The 16509-nt window shown below is 43.1% G+C and overlaps 1 protein-coding gene across 5 annotated transcripts in view; it reads right to left on the bottom strand.

Annotated features, from left to right (window-relative positions):
* The window catches only part of LOC106580304 (ATPase MORC2A), a 29144-nt gene extending 16321 nt beyond the window's left edge, over nucleotides 1–12823 (bottom strand). For 4 of the 5 annotated variants that reach the window (XM_014161161.3, XM_014161164.3, XM_082966328.1 and 1 more), the window contains exons 1-15: nucleotides 12644–12823; nucleotides 11765–11937; nucleotides 9970–10023; nucleotides 9638–9672; nucleotides 8360–8428; nucleotides 8131–8221; nucleotides 7826–7934; nucleotides 7347–7506; nucleotides 7138–7249; nucleotides 6080–6205; nucleotides 2415–2494; nucleotides 2046–2128; nucleotides 1877–1962; nucleotides 1638–1778; nucleotides 1386–1540 (exon numbers count right to left, since the gene is read on the bottom strand). In XM_014161161.3, the coding sequence (XP_014016636.1) occupies nucleotides 1386–1540; nucleotides 1638–1778; nucleotides 1877–1962; nucleotides 2046–2128; nucleotides 2415–2494; nucleotides 6080–6205; nucleotides 7138–7249; nucleotides 7347–7506; nucleotides 7826–7934; nucleotides 8131–8221; nucleotides 8360–8428; nucleotides 9638–9672; nucleotides 9970–10023; nucleotides 11765–11832 (1369 nt within the window). In that variant the 5' untranslated portion in view covers nucleotides 11833–11937; nucleotides 12644–12823. The remainder of the gene's footprint in view (nucleotides 1–1385; nucleotides 1541–1637; nucleotides 1779–1876; nucleotides 1963–2045; nucleotides 2129–2414; nucleotides 2495–6079; nucleotides 6206–7137; nucleotides 7250–7346; nucleotides 7507–7825; nucleotides 7935–8130; nucleotides 8222–8359; nucleotides 8429–9637; nucleotides 9673–9969; nucleotides 10024–11764; nucleotides 11938–12643) is intronic. The other variant, XM_014161163.3, reaches the window with a different exon arrangement.
* Between the last annotated feature and the right edge of the window lie 3686 nt (nucleotides 12824–16509).

The following is a 16509-nucleotide window of genomic DNA, read 5'->3' as shown; positions in this document are numbered from 1 at the left end:
TGAAAAGCAGAGAATGTCAACGTTCTAATGCTAGAATTACCGTAATGTATTGTTACCCTGAAGCCTAATTCATCTCTGATTAACCACTACTATGGTTATGTACAGTGCCTTCAGAAAGTATTCACAGTCAGCAACTTTTCCCACATGTTGTTGTGTTACAGCCTGAATTTAAACTGTATTACATTTACATTTTTTCCCCCACTGGCCTACACACAATACCCCATAATGTCAAAGCTGAATTATTTTTTATTTTTTACAAATTAATAAAAAATGAAAAGCTGAAATGACTTCAACCCCTTTGTTAAGGCAAGCCTAAATAAGTTCAGGAGTAAAAATGTGCTTAACAAGTCACAGAAGTTGCATGGACTCGCTGTGTTGAACATTATTTTTGAATGACTACCTCATCTCTATAACCCACACATACAGATAATTGTAAGGGCCCTCAGTCAAACAGTGAATTTCAAACACAGATTTAACCACAAAGACCAAGGAGGTTTTCCAGTGCCTTGCAAAGTAGGGCACCTATTGGTAGATGTGTAAAAAAACACAAAGAAAACAGACATTGAATATCCCTTTGAGCATGGTGAAGTTATTAATTACACTTTGAATGGTGTATCAATACACCCAATTACTACAAAGATATAAGTGTCCTTCCTAACTGTTGCCGGAGAAGAGGCCATGAGGCCAATTCAATGGTGACTTAAAACAGTTACAGAGACGAAAGGCTGTGATAGGAGAAAACTGAGGATGGATCAACAACATTGAAGTTACTCAACAATACTAACCTAAATTGACAGTGAAAAGAAGGAAGCATGTACAGAATAAAATATTCTAAAACATGCATCCTGTTTGCAAAACAAGGTATTAAAGTAATACTGCAAAAAATGTGGCAAAGCAATTCACTTTTTGTTCTGAATACAAGACGACGTTGAATCTTCCTGAGTGTCCTCATTACAGTTGGATTAAATCTATGGCAAGACTTGAAAATGGCTGTCTAGCAATGTTCAACAACCAACTTGACAAAGCTGGAATCATTTTTAAAGAATAATGTGCAAATATTGAACAATCCAGGTGTGCAAAGCTCTTAAGAGACTTACCCAGAAAGATACAGTTGTAATCGCTGCCAAAGGTGATTCTAACATACATTGACTCAGGTGTGTGAATACTTATGTAAATTAGATTTCTGTATTTCATTTTCAATACATTTGCAAAAATTTCTAAAAACATGTTTTCACTTTGTCATTATGGGGTATTGTGTGTAGACGGGTGAGAGAATTATTATTTTTTAAATCAATTTTGAATTAAGGCTGTAACACAACAAAAAGGGGAATAAGTTAAGAAGTGTGAATACTTTCTGAAGGCACCGTGTACGTTAAATGTGTTACCTATGTTGCTGTCCTTCCAGTACTGGGCTAGGTGTTCTCCCATGGCTCTCAGAAGGTGTCTGTATTCTTTAGCGTCCGCAAAGTCCTGCTTGTTGTGAGTGGGCTCCAGAACCAGGTATGGGACATCTACTACCCCCACAACACCTCCACACGCCCTGCACACACACACACACACACATCATTAGAAAGCATTTCTGGTCATCACACTGGTCACAGACGATAGTCAATAAGAAAGGAGTGTGTGTTACTCACATTCCTCCCTCCAGCTGAGGTCCAGTCTTCTCATACATCTTGATGAGGCGAGAGCAGTTATACACAAACATCCCGTCCAGGTCTCTCTGCTCAATGTTCACCCCAAAGATAAAACTCAGCTCCTTTGGGTCCTTCAACGCTCTGGGGGAGGGAGAGAGAGAGGTGTTAAAGTTGTATAGTTTGCCTTAACTTTAGTTTGTTTATAAAGTTAGTTTGTAAAGTTTAATATTTTGACTGACTTCTGTTTGGACTCCTGAATCTTCTTCTTCACTTCTGCCTCCCGGCGAAGCATCATGGCCCCCTCCTGAGCCTTACGCAACATGACCTGGAGGAGACAGAGACAGAGTCAGACTATTGGGTCAAGATATTGTTCATCTTGCAGAATGGTGTGCGTATGTTGGTTCTTACCCGTGATTCTCTAGACATGTCGTCTCCCAGTTTGATCTCCAGAGACAGACTTTTGCTCTCTGCCTCCCGAGCCTTCTCTTCAGCTGGAAAACACACACACACACACACACACACACACACACACACACACACACACACACACACACACACACACACACACACACACACACACACACACACACGTCAGTGGGGGTAGTAGGTTCTAAAGGCAGACCTGGTTCTCTCTGTGTGTGTGTGTGTGTGTGTGTGTGTGTGTGTGTGTGTGTGTGTGTGTGTGTGGGGGGGGGGGGGGGGGACCTTGCCTATCTTGGCCAGGTAATCTGTGTGTGTATGTGTGTGTGCACACATGCGTGGATATGGGAAACTCACCTAACTTAGCGAGGTGATCAGCCTTTTTTACTTCCTGCTCAGCGCGGGTTTTGAATCGAGTCGATGTGTATTTATATACCCTGAGACAGAAAGACCCACACTTAGCTGAATAGACAAACAGGATTTAGAGATTCCTGCCTAGAGAGATCTCGCTCTCTCTCAAAAGTATGTGGACACCTGCTCGTCGAACATCTCATTCCAAAATCAAGGCATGAACACTAGATGGTGGAACATTGTTGCGGGGAATTTCTTCCATTCAGCCACAAGAGCATTAGTGAGGTCGGGCACTAATGTTAGATGATTAGGCCTGGCTCGCAGTTGGTGTCCAAAATTAATCCCAAAGGTGTTCGATGGGGTTGATTTAGGGCTCTGTGCAGGCCAGTCAAGTTCTGCCATACCGATCGAAGTGCCTTCCCCAAACTGTTGCCACAAAGTTGGAAGCACAGAACCGTCTAGAATGTCATTGTATGCTGTAGCGTTAAGATTTCCCTTCACTAGAAGTAAGGGGTCTAGCATGTACCATGAAAAACATCCCCAAACCATTATTCCTCCTCCACCAAACTTTACAGTTGGCACTATGCATTTCGGGTAAGTAGCGTTCTTCTGGCATACCCAAACCCAGATTTGTCCGTCAGACTGCCAGATGGTGAAGCGTGATTCATCACTCCAGAGAACATGTTTCCACTGCTCCAGAGTCCAATGGTGGCGAGCTTTACACCACTCCAGCTGACGATTGCGCATGGTCATCTTAGGCTTTTGTGTGGCTGCTCGGGAATGGAAACACATTTATTAAGTTCTCAACGAACAGTTCTTGTGCTGACGTTCCTTCCAGAGGCAGTTTGGAACTTGGTAGAGTGTTGCAACCGAGGAAGACGGTTGTCCTCGATTAGTTGAGGTCAGGGGTTTGTGGAGGCCAGGTTATCTGATGCAGCACTCCATCACTCTCCATCTTGGTCAAATAGCCCTTACACAGCCTGGAGGTGTGTTGGGTCATTGTCCTGTTGAAAAACAAATGATAGACCCACTAAGTCCAAACCAGATGGTGTATCGCTGCAGAATGCTGGTTAAGTGTGCCTTGAATTCTAAATAAATCACAGTGTCATCAGCAAAGCACCCCCACACCATCACACCTCCTCCTCCATGCTTTACAGTGGGAAATACACATGCGGAGATCATCCGTTCACCCACACCGCGTCTCACAAAGACATGGCGGTTGGAACCAAAAATCTCCAATTTGGACTCCAGACCAAATTACAAATTTCCACCGGTCTATTGTCCATTGCTCATGTTTCTTGGCCCAAGCAAGTCTCTTCTTCTTACTGGTGTCCTTTAGTAGTGGTTTCTTTACAGCAATTCACCCCACGAAGGCCTGATTCACACAGTCTCCTCTGAACAGTTGATTTTGAGAACTCTGTGAAGCATTTATTTGGGCTGCAATTTCTGAGTCTGGTAACTCCAATGAACTTATCCTCTACAGTAGAGGTAACTCTGGGTCTTCAATTCCTGTGGCGGTCCTCATGAGAACCAGTTTCATCATAGCGCTTGATGGTTTTTGCGACTGCACTTGAAGAAACTTTCAAAGTTCTTGAAATTTTCCGTATTGACTGACCTTCATGTCTTGAAGTAATAACGGACTGTTGTTTCTCTTTGCTTATTTGAGCTGTTCTTGCCATAATATGGACTGGGTCTTTTACCAAATAGGGCTATCTTCTGTATACCACTCCTACCTTCTCACAACACAACTGATTGGCTCAAACGCATTAAGGAAAGAAATTCCACTAATTAACAAGGCACACCTGTTAATTGAAATGCATTCCAGGTGACTACCTCATGAAGCTGGTTGGGAGAATGCCAAAAGTGTGCAAAGCTGTCATCAAGACAAAGGGTGGCTACTTTGAAGAATCTAAAATATATTTTGATTTGTTAAACACTTTTTTGGTTACTACATGATTCCATATGTGTTATTTCATAGTATTGATGTCTACACTATTATTCTACATTGTAGAAAATAGTAAAAATAAAGAAAAACCCTTGAATGAGTAGGTGTGTCCAAACTTTTGACTGGTACTGTGTGTATATACATATACAGTTGAAGTCGGAAGTTTACATACACTTAGGTTGGAGTCATTAAAACTCGTTTTTCAACCACTCCACAAATTTCTTGTTAACAAACTATAGTTTTGGCAAGTCGGTTAGGACATCTACTTTGTGCATGACACAAGTAATTTTTCAAACAATTGTTTACAGACAGATTATTTCACTTATAATTCACTGTATCACAATTCCAGTGGGCCAGAAGTTTACATACACTAAGTTGACTGTGCCTTTAGACAGCTTGGAAAATTCCAGAAAATTATGTAATGGCTTTAGAAGCTTCTGATAGGCTAATTTACATAATTTGAGTCAATTGGAAGTGTACCTGTGGATGTATTTCAAGGCTACCTTCAAACTCAGTGCCTCTTTGCTTGACATCATGGGAAAATCAATAGAAATAAGCAAAGACCACAGAAAAATGATTGGAGACCTCCACAAGTCTCGTTCATCCTTGTGAGCGATTTCCAAATGCCTGAAGGTACCACGTTCATCTGTACAAACAATAGTACGCAAGTATAAACACCATGGGACCACGCAGCCGTCACACCGCTCAGGAAGGAGACGCGTTCTGTCTCCTAGAGATGAGTGTACTTTGGTGCGAAAAGTGCAAATCAATCCCAGAACAACCGCAAAGGACCATGTGAAGATGCTGGAGGAAACAGGTACAAAAGTATCTATATCCACAGTAAAACGAGTCCTATATCGACATAACCTGAAAGGCCGCTCAGCAAGGAAGAAGCCACTGCTCCAAAACCGCCATAAAAAAGCCAAACTACGGTTTGCAACTGCACATGGGGACAAAGATCGTACTTTTTGGAGAACGCTTGCAAGCCGAAGAACACCATCCCAACCGTGAAGCACGGGGGTGGCAGCATCATGTTGTGGGGGTGCTTTGCTGCAAGAGGGACTGGTGCACTTCACAAAATAGATGGCATCATGGGGCAGGAAAATTATGTGGATATATTGAAGCAACATCTCAAGACATCAGTCAGGAAGTTAAAGCTTGGTCGCAAATCAGTCTTCCAAATGGACAATGACCACAAACATACTTCCAAAGTTGTGGCAAAATGGCTTAAGGACAACAAAGTCAAGGTATTGGAGTGGCCATCACAAAGCCCTGACCTCAATCCTATAGACAATTTGTGGGCAGAACTGAAAAAGCGTGTGAGAGCAAGGAGGCCTACAAACCTGACTCAGTTACACCAGCTCTGTCGGGAGGAATGGGCCAAAATTCACCCAACTTATTGTGGGAAGCTTGTGGAAGGCTATCCGAAACGTTTGGCCCAAGTTAAACAATTTAATGGCAATGCTACCAAATACTAATTGAGTGTATGCAAACTTCTGACCCACTGGGAATGTGATGAAAGAAATAAAAGCTGAAATAAATCACTCTCTCTACTATTATTCTGACATTTCACATTCTTAAAATAAAGTGGTGATCCTAACTGACCTAAGACAGGAATTTTTTTACCAGAGTTAAATGTCAGGACTTGTGAAAAACTAAGTTTAAATGTATTTGGCTAAGGTGTATGTAAACTTCCAACTTCAACTGTATATATATATATATTAACCTGGGTTTGTAGAGGCAGCAGGACAGTCTCTTGGTCCTAACTTTGTGTCCCTGTATGAAGATCCTCATCCTGGGGTCGATGTAGAGGACAGCGGCATACGCTCGGAACGACCGACGCTCTGGCTTCCTGTATGAGAGAAGTGATGCAATCAACATAAACACAAAGTCCTAGGTAGTCTTCCGGTGATGTGACACAGAAAAAGCCTTAAATATTTTTCTTTGAAACATACTTCCACGCACACACTAGAGGTCTTCAGGGATCCACCTGTATCCCAATACCCAATCCAGGACCCGAGTGGTCTGGTGTTGTAGCTTGCTGTTGTTGTTGGCCAATCATAAATCATCAAAGCAGCAATAGGCTACAGTCATAGAGCCTCAGTGTGTGGCAAAAGTTAGGAGATATCTAATCAATGGAAAATGGAATTAAAATGACGGAATTAAAAGTTAAAGGAGAAGAACAGGCTACAACGACCAAGAGCCAACAGGTAGGCTGCTCCTTAATATTGTGAATGGAGTTGTTGTTATTTGTAACTGTAGGATGAGAAAATGCATGTACTGCAGCCTCAATTAACTTATCGAACTAATGTTAGCTAGCTTGACTAGCATTCTCCCGGTTTGATGCAATCAAGACAGGTGCTACGTAATGATATTTGATGATAAATAACCTAGCTATGGCAGCAAATAGTCTACTATAGTACGAGTTGGCTTGGTTGGTTGCCATCTCTCATCTCTCCTTCCCTCCTCCCCGTTTCACAGTACGGCCCCTCCACCGCCTGCTAGAGCGGCATCTTGACCGCTCTCTCCCTTCTCTCGCGCTTTATCAGTTCCGGTTAATAAAGTAGCTTAAAAAATGACTTTTCTGCTGATTCCCTCACTCGGATCGGATCTAACCAGGTCTATACTGAACGGGTATAGTTATCCTCGGGTTCGTTCATAACAGGTCTCTATTTTAAAAATGTTTTTATGCATATCGTGTCCGGGTGGGAAAGCCCCAGGTCCATTTCGGAACGAGTCCAACTTTTTGGCCCTGTGAAGACCTCTAGCACACACCATACTTACACTCCCTCTGAGGGGGTTCCAGCCATCAGGATATCCTGGTGGTCTGTCTCCACATCCAGCTCTGGCTCTCTGGTGTCCATCAACTTCAGGTTATAGATGATGACCAGAGTACCTACAGACACACGGTTAGGATTATAGATTATCAACTACACATACACACTGACACACACACGCCAACTCAGACACCCACATACAGCCACACGTCTCACCGCTGCTGCCCTCTATCTTGTTGAACTGTTCCATCAGCTGCTGTTCGTTTTTAAAAGGAGAGTATTTGTAGATGAGCTCCGTCTCTATGGCGAACTTCTCAGGGTCGCCTGTGATTGGCTGTCTGGTCAGCAGTTCCCAGGTGGGCAGGGGTACGATCACCTGACGGGGAGACAGATAGACAACCTTAAGATACACACAGACACACTTCCCAAGAGGTGATGTTATGATGATGCAGAGTGTCGTTTCAAATAGCTGGACATAGTAAATCCTCTTTCAGAAAGTCGAAGGCTAACATGATTCACAAAATAAATACACTATTTTTTAAGACACTTGATGTGCGACATCACTGGATGGGAGAGTGCCTGCTGCAGCTGACCCCTCACCTCGTCAAGCCCCTCCTCCTCAAAATAAATACACTATTTTTTAAGACACTTGACATCGCTGGATGGGAGAGTGCCTGCTGCAGCTGACCCCTCACCTCGTCAAGCCCCTCCTCTTCATGGAATGTTCTAGACAGGAACAGGCAGGACAGTGTGTTGTCCTTCTTGGTAAACAGAATAAAGTCTTTCCCAATACGCATGGAACCCCTAGACAAAAACACACACACAAATGATTTGGCTCACTTGGTGAGAGCTTGGTGCTTACAACCCCAAGGTTGCAGGTTCAATTACAGCGGGCATCACATAAAAACACTATAAATGTATGTACAGTAGGTTTCTTTGAATGAAAGTGTCTGCAAAATAGCATTTTTTGATTGTAAGGCAAGATTAAAGAGTTTCCTACGATTTGAGTCCATTCCCATACTGGCCAATGTGAGTGGAATCTGGTGTACGCTTACTGGACTTCCCAAATTGGATCACATGGGTCGCCTCGTCTGAGAGAGAGATAAGAGGGAAATATAACTGTCATATATGGTTGACTGTTGCTTACTATGGTATTTATCATAGCTATATGGATCAACTCGATTACTGTACATGTCTACTCTAGTCATTATCTTTTGAGTGGAACTCACTGGGGTCCATTCCTGTGCCGTCGTCTAAGAAACATAGCATGTAGCCTCCACGCAAGTCTTGTTTCTTCTCTGTTGGCCACGAGGGGAAGCGAGTTTAGACACAGGTTAGAATAGGAGGTGGATGACATCGAAAGCCACACAGGTTAGATACAATAGGGGGAGAGAGAGCCTAACACACAGAACTAGTCCTGACATAATGGCTTTTTCAATAGCGGAAACTATACTTTCTAAAATCAGAACTAGTCAAAGTCTGGGTGTAGCTTATAATTAAAATCCGTAGTCAGGTAATCATTGGCACTCCAGGTATTCTAGATTGTTGATAGGCAGTGTGTGGTATGTATAGTATTGTCAGAGGGGTTATAGGTGAGGAATGTAATGTTTCCGTATATAAACACTGAACAAAAATTATAAAGGCAACATGCAACAATTTCCAAGATTTTACTGAGTTACATTTCATATGATGAAACAAGTCAATTTAAATAAATTCATTAGGCCCTAATCTATGGATTTCCCATGACTGGGAATTACAGATATGCATCTGTTAGTAACAGATACTGTACCTTAAAAGAAACGGGCCTCAGGATCTCGTTACGGTGTTTCTGTGCATTCAAACTGCCATTGATAAAATGCAATTGTGTTTGTTGTCCGTAGCTTATGTCTGCTCATACCATAACCCCACCTCCATCATGGGGCAGTCTGTTCACAACGTTGACATCAGCAAACCACTCGCCCACACAACGCCATACATGGGGTTTGCGGTTTAAAGGCCGGTTGGACATACTGCCAAATTTTCTAAAATGAAGTTGGAGGCGGCTTATGGTAGAGAAATTAACATTCAATTCTCTGGCAACAGCTCTGGTGAAGATTCCTGCAGTCAGCATGTTAATTGCACACTCCCTCAAAACTGTAGACATCTGTGGCATTGTGTTGCATGCCAAAACTGCACATTTTAGAGTGGCTTTTTATTGTCCACAGTACCTGTGTAATGATCATGCTGTTTAATCGGCATCTTGATATGCCACACCTGTCAGGTGGCTAGATTATCTTGGCAAAGGAGAAATGCTCACTAACAGGAATGTAAACAAATGTGTGCACAAAATTTGAGAGAAACAAGTTTTTTGTGCATATGGAACATTTCTGGGATCTTTTATTTCAGCTCATGAAACATGGGACCAACACTTTACATGTTGCGCTTTTATTTTTGTTCAGTGTATGTAGATTTGTGTCTATGTACCTGTGTATGAGAACCAATATATTTGTGTGTATGCATGTGTGTACCTGTGTAGATGTCAATCCGGGTGGCATTGGCATCCCTGTAGGAGATGATTGGCAGGTGACAGACCAATCAGAAGACAGATAAAAACCAGTGTGGTTAGATGTGGTTCCTAGGCTTTTACCTTTTATTTCAGAATACAGTTAATAATAACACTTATACAAATCCCATAGGTTTAATCCTGGATCAGTTCACTATTGTTTCGCTGCAATTGACCCCTTGTGATTTACTAACACCTACAGATGATGTCCCACATACATACAAACATTTTTGGATGGGTAGAGATAGAAAAGCAGAGAATTGTGGATAACAATAGAGAGAAATGCATCATTGGTACCTGGAGTTGTCCACCAGCTCAGCCAGAGCTCCAAACAGGAACTCATGGGTTGTCCTGGAAACAAATAACCAACCAATCAACCTACAGTTCTGGTCCTTAAAAAGTTCAATTTCCAAAAACGCTTGGCTGAGGTAAGGAGAGTGCATGCGAGCAAGCACAATTGCAAGTCAGTGTAAACAGTGTGTTTAACATGGGGTTTGGGCCCTGTGAGATCATCAGGCCGGGGGTTGGGTAACATCGTGAGAGTTATGGGGTGTGGCCAAATCATTGGTGAAAGTTGACGGGTGGCATAATGGTTAGTGCTATCTAGGATCCTTGGAACATCCCTACCCTAAACCGTTTAAAATTTTAACTTCAATGGGGTGACGTCAGAGTTGGGACGTCCCACGGATACCGTTTATACTTTTCCGTGGATTTGAGTTTTTGTCTGAGATTCTCTACTGGAGTCTCATGTTAATGCACTTGTGTAGCAATGGTGTTCTGATAAACTGAGTAACCTTGCTTGAGTCCTGAAGACACATGCTCCCAGAAATAATGCCAAGGCTTTGACTCAGTCGGCCAACAGGGATGGACAATTCAGGTTTGAATGCAGTTTGTATCCTTCATCTTTCGGCTGTTCCGTTAATTTATTCCAGTGAAGGTATCACATCCTTTCATTTTGTTGTTTGAGAGGAATTGCCATAGGGAAGGGTAGAGTTAAGGAAGTATAACCATGGGCATAATGTATAAGAGGCTTTAGGAGGCTAACCTCATTACACCTGCTATAATCTCTATCCTCTCTAAACGTGAGAAAATAAATAAAATACACGCGGGGATATTATTGCTTGCTCTGACAACCCATGAATGTGGTGTTGATTATGTGTTGCCAGAGTTCGACAGCACATGAAGTACAGTATGTGTGTGTTACGCTTCCTCAAATGAAATTCTCTCATTGCCTGCATCATCATCAAACATGAACAGTTGTTCTCTGGTGATGTCATGAGTCCTACATAGTCAGGCAGTATGATTGATAGCCATTTTATGTCAACAGGGCTTCATATGTTCAAGCCCCCAGTGACATAACTTCACGACTTGAGGGGGGAGTGTGATGATCTACAAGTTGCAGCAGCTATTTATGTTGTGCTATTTGATGGTGTTAGTCTCTCTTTCTCAGCTCATCTTGGCCCTAGTCCAAAGTGCATCTCTCCTGTCCAGATGTCACTCATACCACTGGCCTTCTGAGCCCTTAACTGTCCAACAGTAGTTGTTCATGCAGTGTTTTCAGGGAAGTAACAAAAGTTCAGACACAGTGGACAGCTGTCCTGTATCAGCTGAATTCATCAATGACTTGGTTATGTAGGTACCATTAGCAACCATTTGACTTTCTCCTCCTCTGTGTTTTGATCACGAAGGTCTTTCAACCATATGATGCAGCAATATTTTGCTGTAAAAAGGCTTTTTAGCAGTTTATTTTTATGTAGTCTATTCAACCATCTTTTGTGAAATATCTGAAGGCACAATTTTAGTCACTCATGTTTTTGACAGTCAGTGTCCAAGGCATGAAATGTCCTGCTCCATAGTGTGGCCAATCTGTAGATCATTATCACTTGCCAGGCACAATGGCATTCCTCTCCTCTTTACAATGTGCACATTGAAAAAACACTTTCATGTGATGTATTTTTTCACCCCAAAACAGAATTCCCACTGAGTTGAGCGCTGCCCTATGGCAATTTGTGACCTCCATGTGATGTGTAGCAGGAGTGTGATTTTGTGGAGTGTGTAGCTATGTTATGTATTTACCCCAGGCGGTACTTACGAGTTGGTGTGCAGATACTCGAAGGTGAGCTGAGCCCTGTTCAGTGTGCTGTAGTTAGAGTAGGCCATCTCCACTTGCTAAAAGCTATTTCCTGTTCTCTTCCTGGTCTTCTTTCTGACTTCCCTTCAGTCCGGTGTGGCTTTTCAAGAGCTTTATTCAAGAGCTTCATGCACCTACAGAATCACAGCAGCAGTCAGTGCCACTGGTCAACAGTATGAATGGTGTCAAAGACATTATGATGGTGCCTGGAATATAATGAGCTTTCATAAAGAGCAAAGAAGCACAAAAACCACTGAAGGAAAAGCATCTAGATATCTGAATAGAGGGAATAAGTCCTGTTGAACAGTATGAGTGTTCAAACTTGAGAATAAGTCTTGTGGTGATTGACAACCTCTGGCAAAACATGATTGGTTAGGAGGGTTTTTTCTAAGAGGTTAAGACATGTTATCACTATCATCACACAGTCTATCTACACACATGCCCCCCTCTGTTTGCTCCCACTCTACAATAAACCATGAGCCAGGTAACCCTCCATTCAAACCGGCCGCCAAGATAACAGCACAAACAGGCCTCCCACGTGAGTCTTATTTGGATCATTCCAGAAGACTCATCTAGGCTAAATCTTGACGTCATTTTATTATCGAGTATTGATGATTAAAGAGACAAGGTCATTGTCAGTGATGGTGAGTTGCAATGTCCAGTAATGCTTTAAAAAGGGTTAGTCTACTGACCAAGCTAGTTACTACAGTAGCTAGTAACCGATCCTGGCTGTCTCACATTCACAATCTCTGATAACGTTACCCATCCCCATGTAGCAAGCTAGTTGTGAAAACACATGTAAAGAACATATTAGCGTTTATATTTATCCAATATGCAAACCGTTTAGAGCACCCGCAGCTTCAAATTGAATTTAGGTCCGTGTAAAACATCCGTCGGTTCAGAATGAAGCGATAACTACTGATTTCCGAATAGAACCACACCGCAGGCCGCGAAAACCTCCTCGCCTTTCTCCCCTCCCTCGCGGTCCTGCGCACAGCGGAAAGGCGGGTCCGACGAGTACGCCCGCCTCTACCATGCATCAGAACACCAATAGGAACATATCTGATTTATTTACATTACTCCGATTTGTCAATCTTCGTGCTACTTGCACAGGGGTCAAATTGCGGGGATTATTGTTTCCGGTTTTTAGTATTGATGGGAAACGGGTTGGAAAACGAGGCTTTCAGAAGGCATTGGCGCTTTCAACAAATTGTGCCGGAAAACGGTTCATTACTCGTCAATTACCTGAATGTTCCATAGTTTCCTACTCTACCCTCTAAACTACCGGTCAGGTAAACGTTTTTGTACAAATCCTAACTATACTGAACAAAAATAGAAACGCAACATGCAACCATTTCTAAGATTTTTCCGAGTCACAGTTCATATAAGGAAATACATTCATTAGGCCCTAATCTATGGATTTCACATGACTGGTCACAGATACCTTAGAAGAAAAGGTAGCCCCCGTGGATCAGAAAACCAGACAGAATCTGGCGTGACAACCATTTGCCTCATGCAGTGGCGATTTTAGCATGCATTTCTTGGTGGGGCACACTCAAAAAATATGTACATTCATGCCAGCAAAGCCACTACACCCTAAACAAAACATTAATTGCACCATAACGGTGACAAACGATGCCCACAAACTGTTAGGGCCTATATAAAGTTGTCCCAAAACCGGAGCTTTCTGTTCAGTGAATCCTTACCACTGCTACACCTGGCTATTAGCAGAGCCTTGCCTAGCGGCAAAACAGTTCATTCAGCCTCATTTACTGCCTTAAAAAAAACACAGCTGATATGGCTGACTTGCTTAAACAAATGTGGTTTCTACTGACAATTGAGATGTACAAACTATGGCATAAGGGGACGACGAGCAGATAAGGCAATATTTCGACACTAATGAGCGAGCTAGGACGGACGTTGTAAATATTTGTATTTATTAGGGATCCTCTTTGGCAGCAGCTACTCTTCCTAGGGTCCAAGCACTTACATTACATATAAAACAAAATATAAAAAAGTACATCATATAACATTGTTACACCACTAGATATCTACAATACAAAATTTATAATACAACCATACTAGAATATTAGAGAGTGCATGTGCTAGTTTATGTCTACCTTTTGTGTGTGTCTCTTCACAGTCCCCGCTGTTCCATAAGGTGTATTTTTAGCTATTTTTTTTTAATTTGATTCTACTGCATCAGTTACCTGATGTGGAATAGAGTTCCATGTAGTCATTGCTCTATGTAGTACTGTGCGTCTCCCATAGTCTCTTCTGGACTCGGGGACTGTGAAGACACCTTTGGTGGCATGTTTTGTGGGGTATTCATGGGTGTCCGAGCTGTGTGATAGTAGCTATAGTTACTACAGACCCGGATTCGATCCCGGGCTATTTCGCAACCGGCCGTGATCGGGAGTCCCATAGGGCGGCGCACAATTGTCCCAGCGTCGTCCGGGGGGGGGGGCCGGGGTGGCTTACTTGGCTCATCGCGCTCTAGCGACTCCTTGTGGCGGGCCGGGCACCTGCAGGCTGACCCTGGTTGTCAGGTGAACGGTGTTTCCTCCGACACATTTGTGAGGCTGGCTTCTGGGTTAAGCGGGCGGGTGATAAGAAGCACGGTTTGGCGGGTCATGTTACAGAGGATGCATGACTCAACCTTTGCCTCCCGAGCCCGTTGGGGAGTTGCAGCGATAAGACAATATCGAAATTGGGGAGAAAAAGGGGGTAATAAATAAATAATAGTTATTGTTGAATATTACTATTTTAATATGCATAATGAAGCCTACTAGCTAGCTAGGTAGCTGAGGAATTCAGGGAGCCTGTTATGCTGCTCTACCATAGTCCTAGGCTAGCTCTCAATTTCAACTCTGTTTTTAGCCAAAACTAAACATTTATCTTTCGTTTGGACGTTTGGACTTTTCTCTATTTTTCCCATGGTAAGTTTGTTGCACTAGCAACTGTTAGTTAACGGTTTATACACCAGTAAAGAATTCCCTGAAATGTTGCTAATAATGGAACAGGCTTTAACTTGTTTCAATAATATTCCTTTGTTTGAATCCTTTTGCTTGTTCATTTAGGACCTAGGTGAAATTAAGTGTTTTTAGCTGTGTGTTTTGTGTGTGTGTTGTTGTTAGTTACTAGACAGCCATGTTGCTTGTCACTCAGGCAAATTCTGAAATGGCTGCCCGTGTCCTTGCTTGATACAATAATTAGTTTAACCATGTGTGCTTGTAATTTATTTACTTTTTTGAGTTGAGCATTACACCTGTATCTTTGCCCAACTGTCTATTTTAAGTAGGCTACTGGAAAATGTCAATTGTCAACTCCCAACATTTAATTCAAATCAAATGTATTTATATAGCCCTTCTTACATCAGCTGATATATCAAAGTGCTGTACAGAAACCCAGCCTAAAACGCCAATCAGCAAGCAATGCAGGTGTAGAAGCACGGTGGCTAGGAAAAACTCCCTAGAAAGGCCAAAACCTAGAGAGGAACCAGGCTATGAGGGGTGGCCAGTCATCTTCTGGCTGTGCCGGGTGGAGATTATAACAGCACATGGCCAAGATGTTCAAATGTTCATAAATGACCAGCATGGTCAAATAATAATAATAATCATAGTAGTTGTCGAGGGTGCAACAAGTCAGTAACACAAGAATAAGTTTCAGTTGGCTTTTTCATAGCCGATCTTTGAGAGTATCTCTACCGCTCCTGCTGTCTCTAGAGAGTTGAAAACAGCAGGTCTGGGACAGGTAGCACGTCCGGTGAACAGGTCAGGGTTCCAGCAGGTCTGGGACAGCAGGTCTGGGACAGGTAGCACGTCCAGTGAACAGGTCAGGGTTCCGTAGCTGCAGGCAGAACAGTTGGAACTGGAGCAGCAGCACGGCCAGGTGAACTGGGGACAGCAAGGAATCATCAAGCCAGGTAGTCCTGAGGCATGGTCCTAGGGCTCAGATCCTCCGAGAGAGAGAAAGAGAGAATTAGAGAGAGCATATTTAAATTCACACAGGACACCGGAAAAGACAAGAAAATACTCCAGATGTGACAGACTGACCCTAGCCCCCCGACACATAAACTACTGCAGCATAAATACTGGAGGCTGAGACAGGAGGGGTCAGGAGACACTGTGGCCCCATCTGATGAAACCCCCGGAGGGCCAAACAGGTAGGATATAACCTCACCCACTTTGCCAAAGCACAGCCTCCACACCACTGGAGGGATATCTCCAACCACCAACATACCATCCCGGGACAAGGCCGAGTATAGCCCACAAAGATCTCCGCCATGGCACAACCCAAGGGGGGGCGCCAACCCAGACAGGAAGACCACGTCAGTGACTCAACCCACTCAAGTGACGCACCCCTCCCAGGGACGGCATGGAAGAACACCAGTATGCCAGTGACTCAGCCCCCGTAATAGGGGTAGAGGCAGAGAATCCCAGTGGAAAGAGGGGAAACCGGCCAGGCAGAGACAGCAAGGGCGGTCTCTGCCTGGCCGGTCTCTTCCAACGGTCCTTTGTTATGTGACTACCATTTGAAGAGCTAGGGTGAAAAGAATGGTTCACCTCCAGGGATTAACATAAGCAACAGTAGGGCCATACTTTGTCTGCCTTTCACCTACACATAGGGGAGGAATGTAAAAGATCAGTAATGGAATTTTTGGTATTTTTTTTATCAGTAAAACAATTCTCAGAGCAGGCTCAACT

The sequence above is a fragment of the Salmo salar genome, chromosome 20 (genome assembly GCF_965601325.2).
Source record: "Salmo salar chromosome 20, fSalSal1, whole genome shotgun sequence".
NCBI classification, from domain to species: domain Eukaryota; kingdom Metazoa; phylum Chordata; class Actinopteri; order Salmoniformes; family Salmonidae; genus Salmo; species Salmo salar.
The sequence above is the reverse complement of the archived record's forward strand: the minus strand, read 5'-3'. Positions and strand labels throughout refer to the sequence as shown.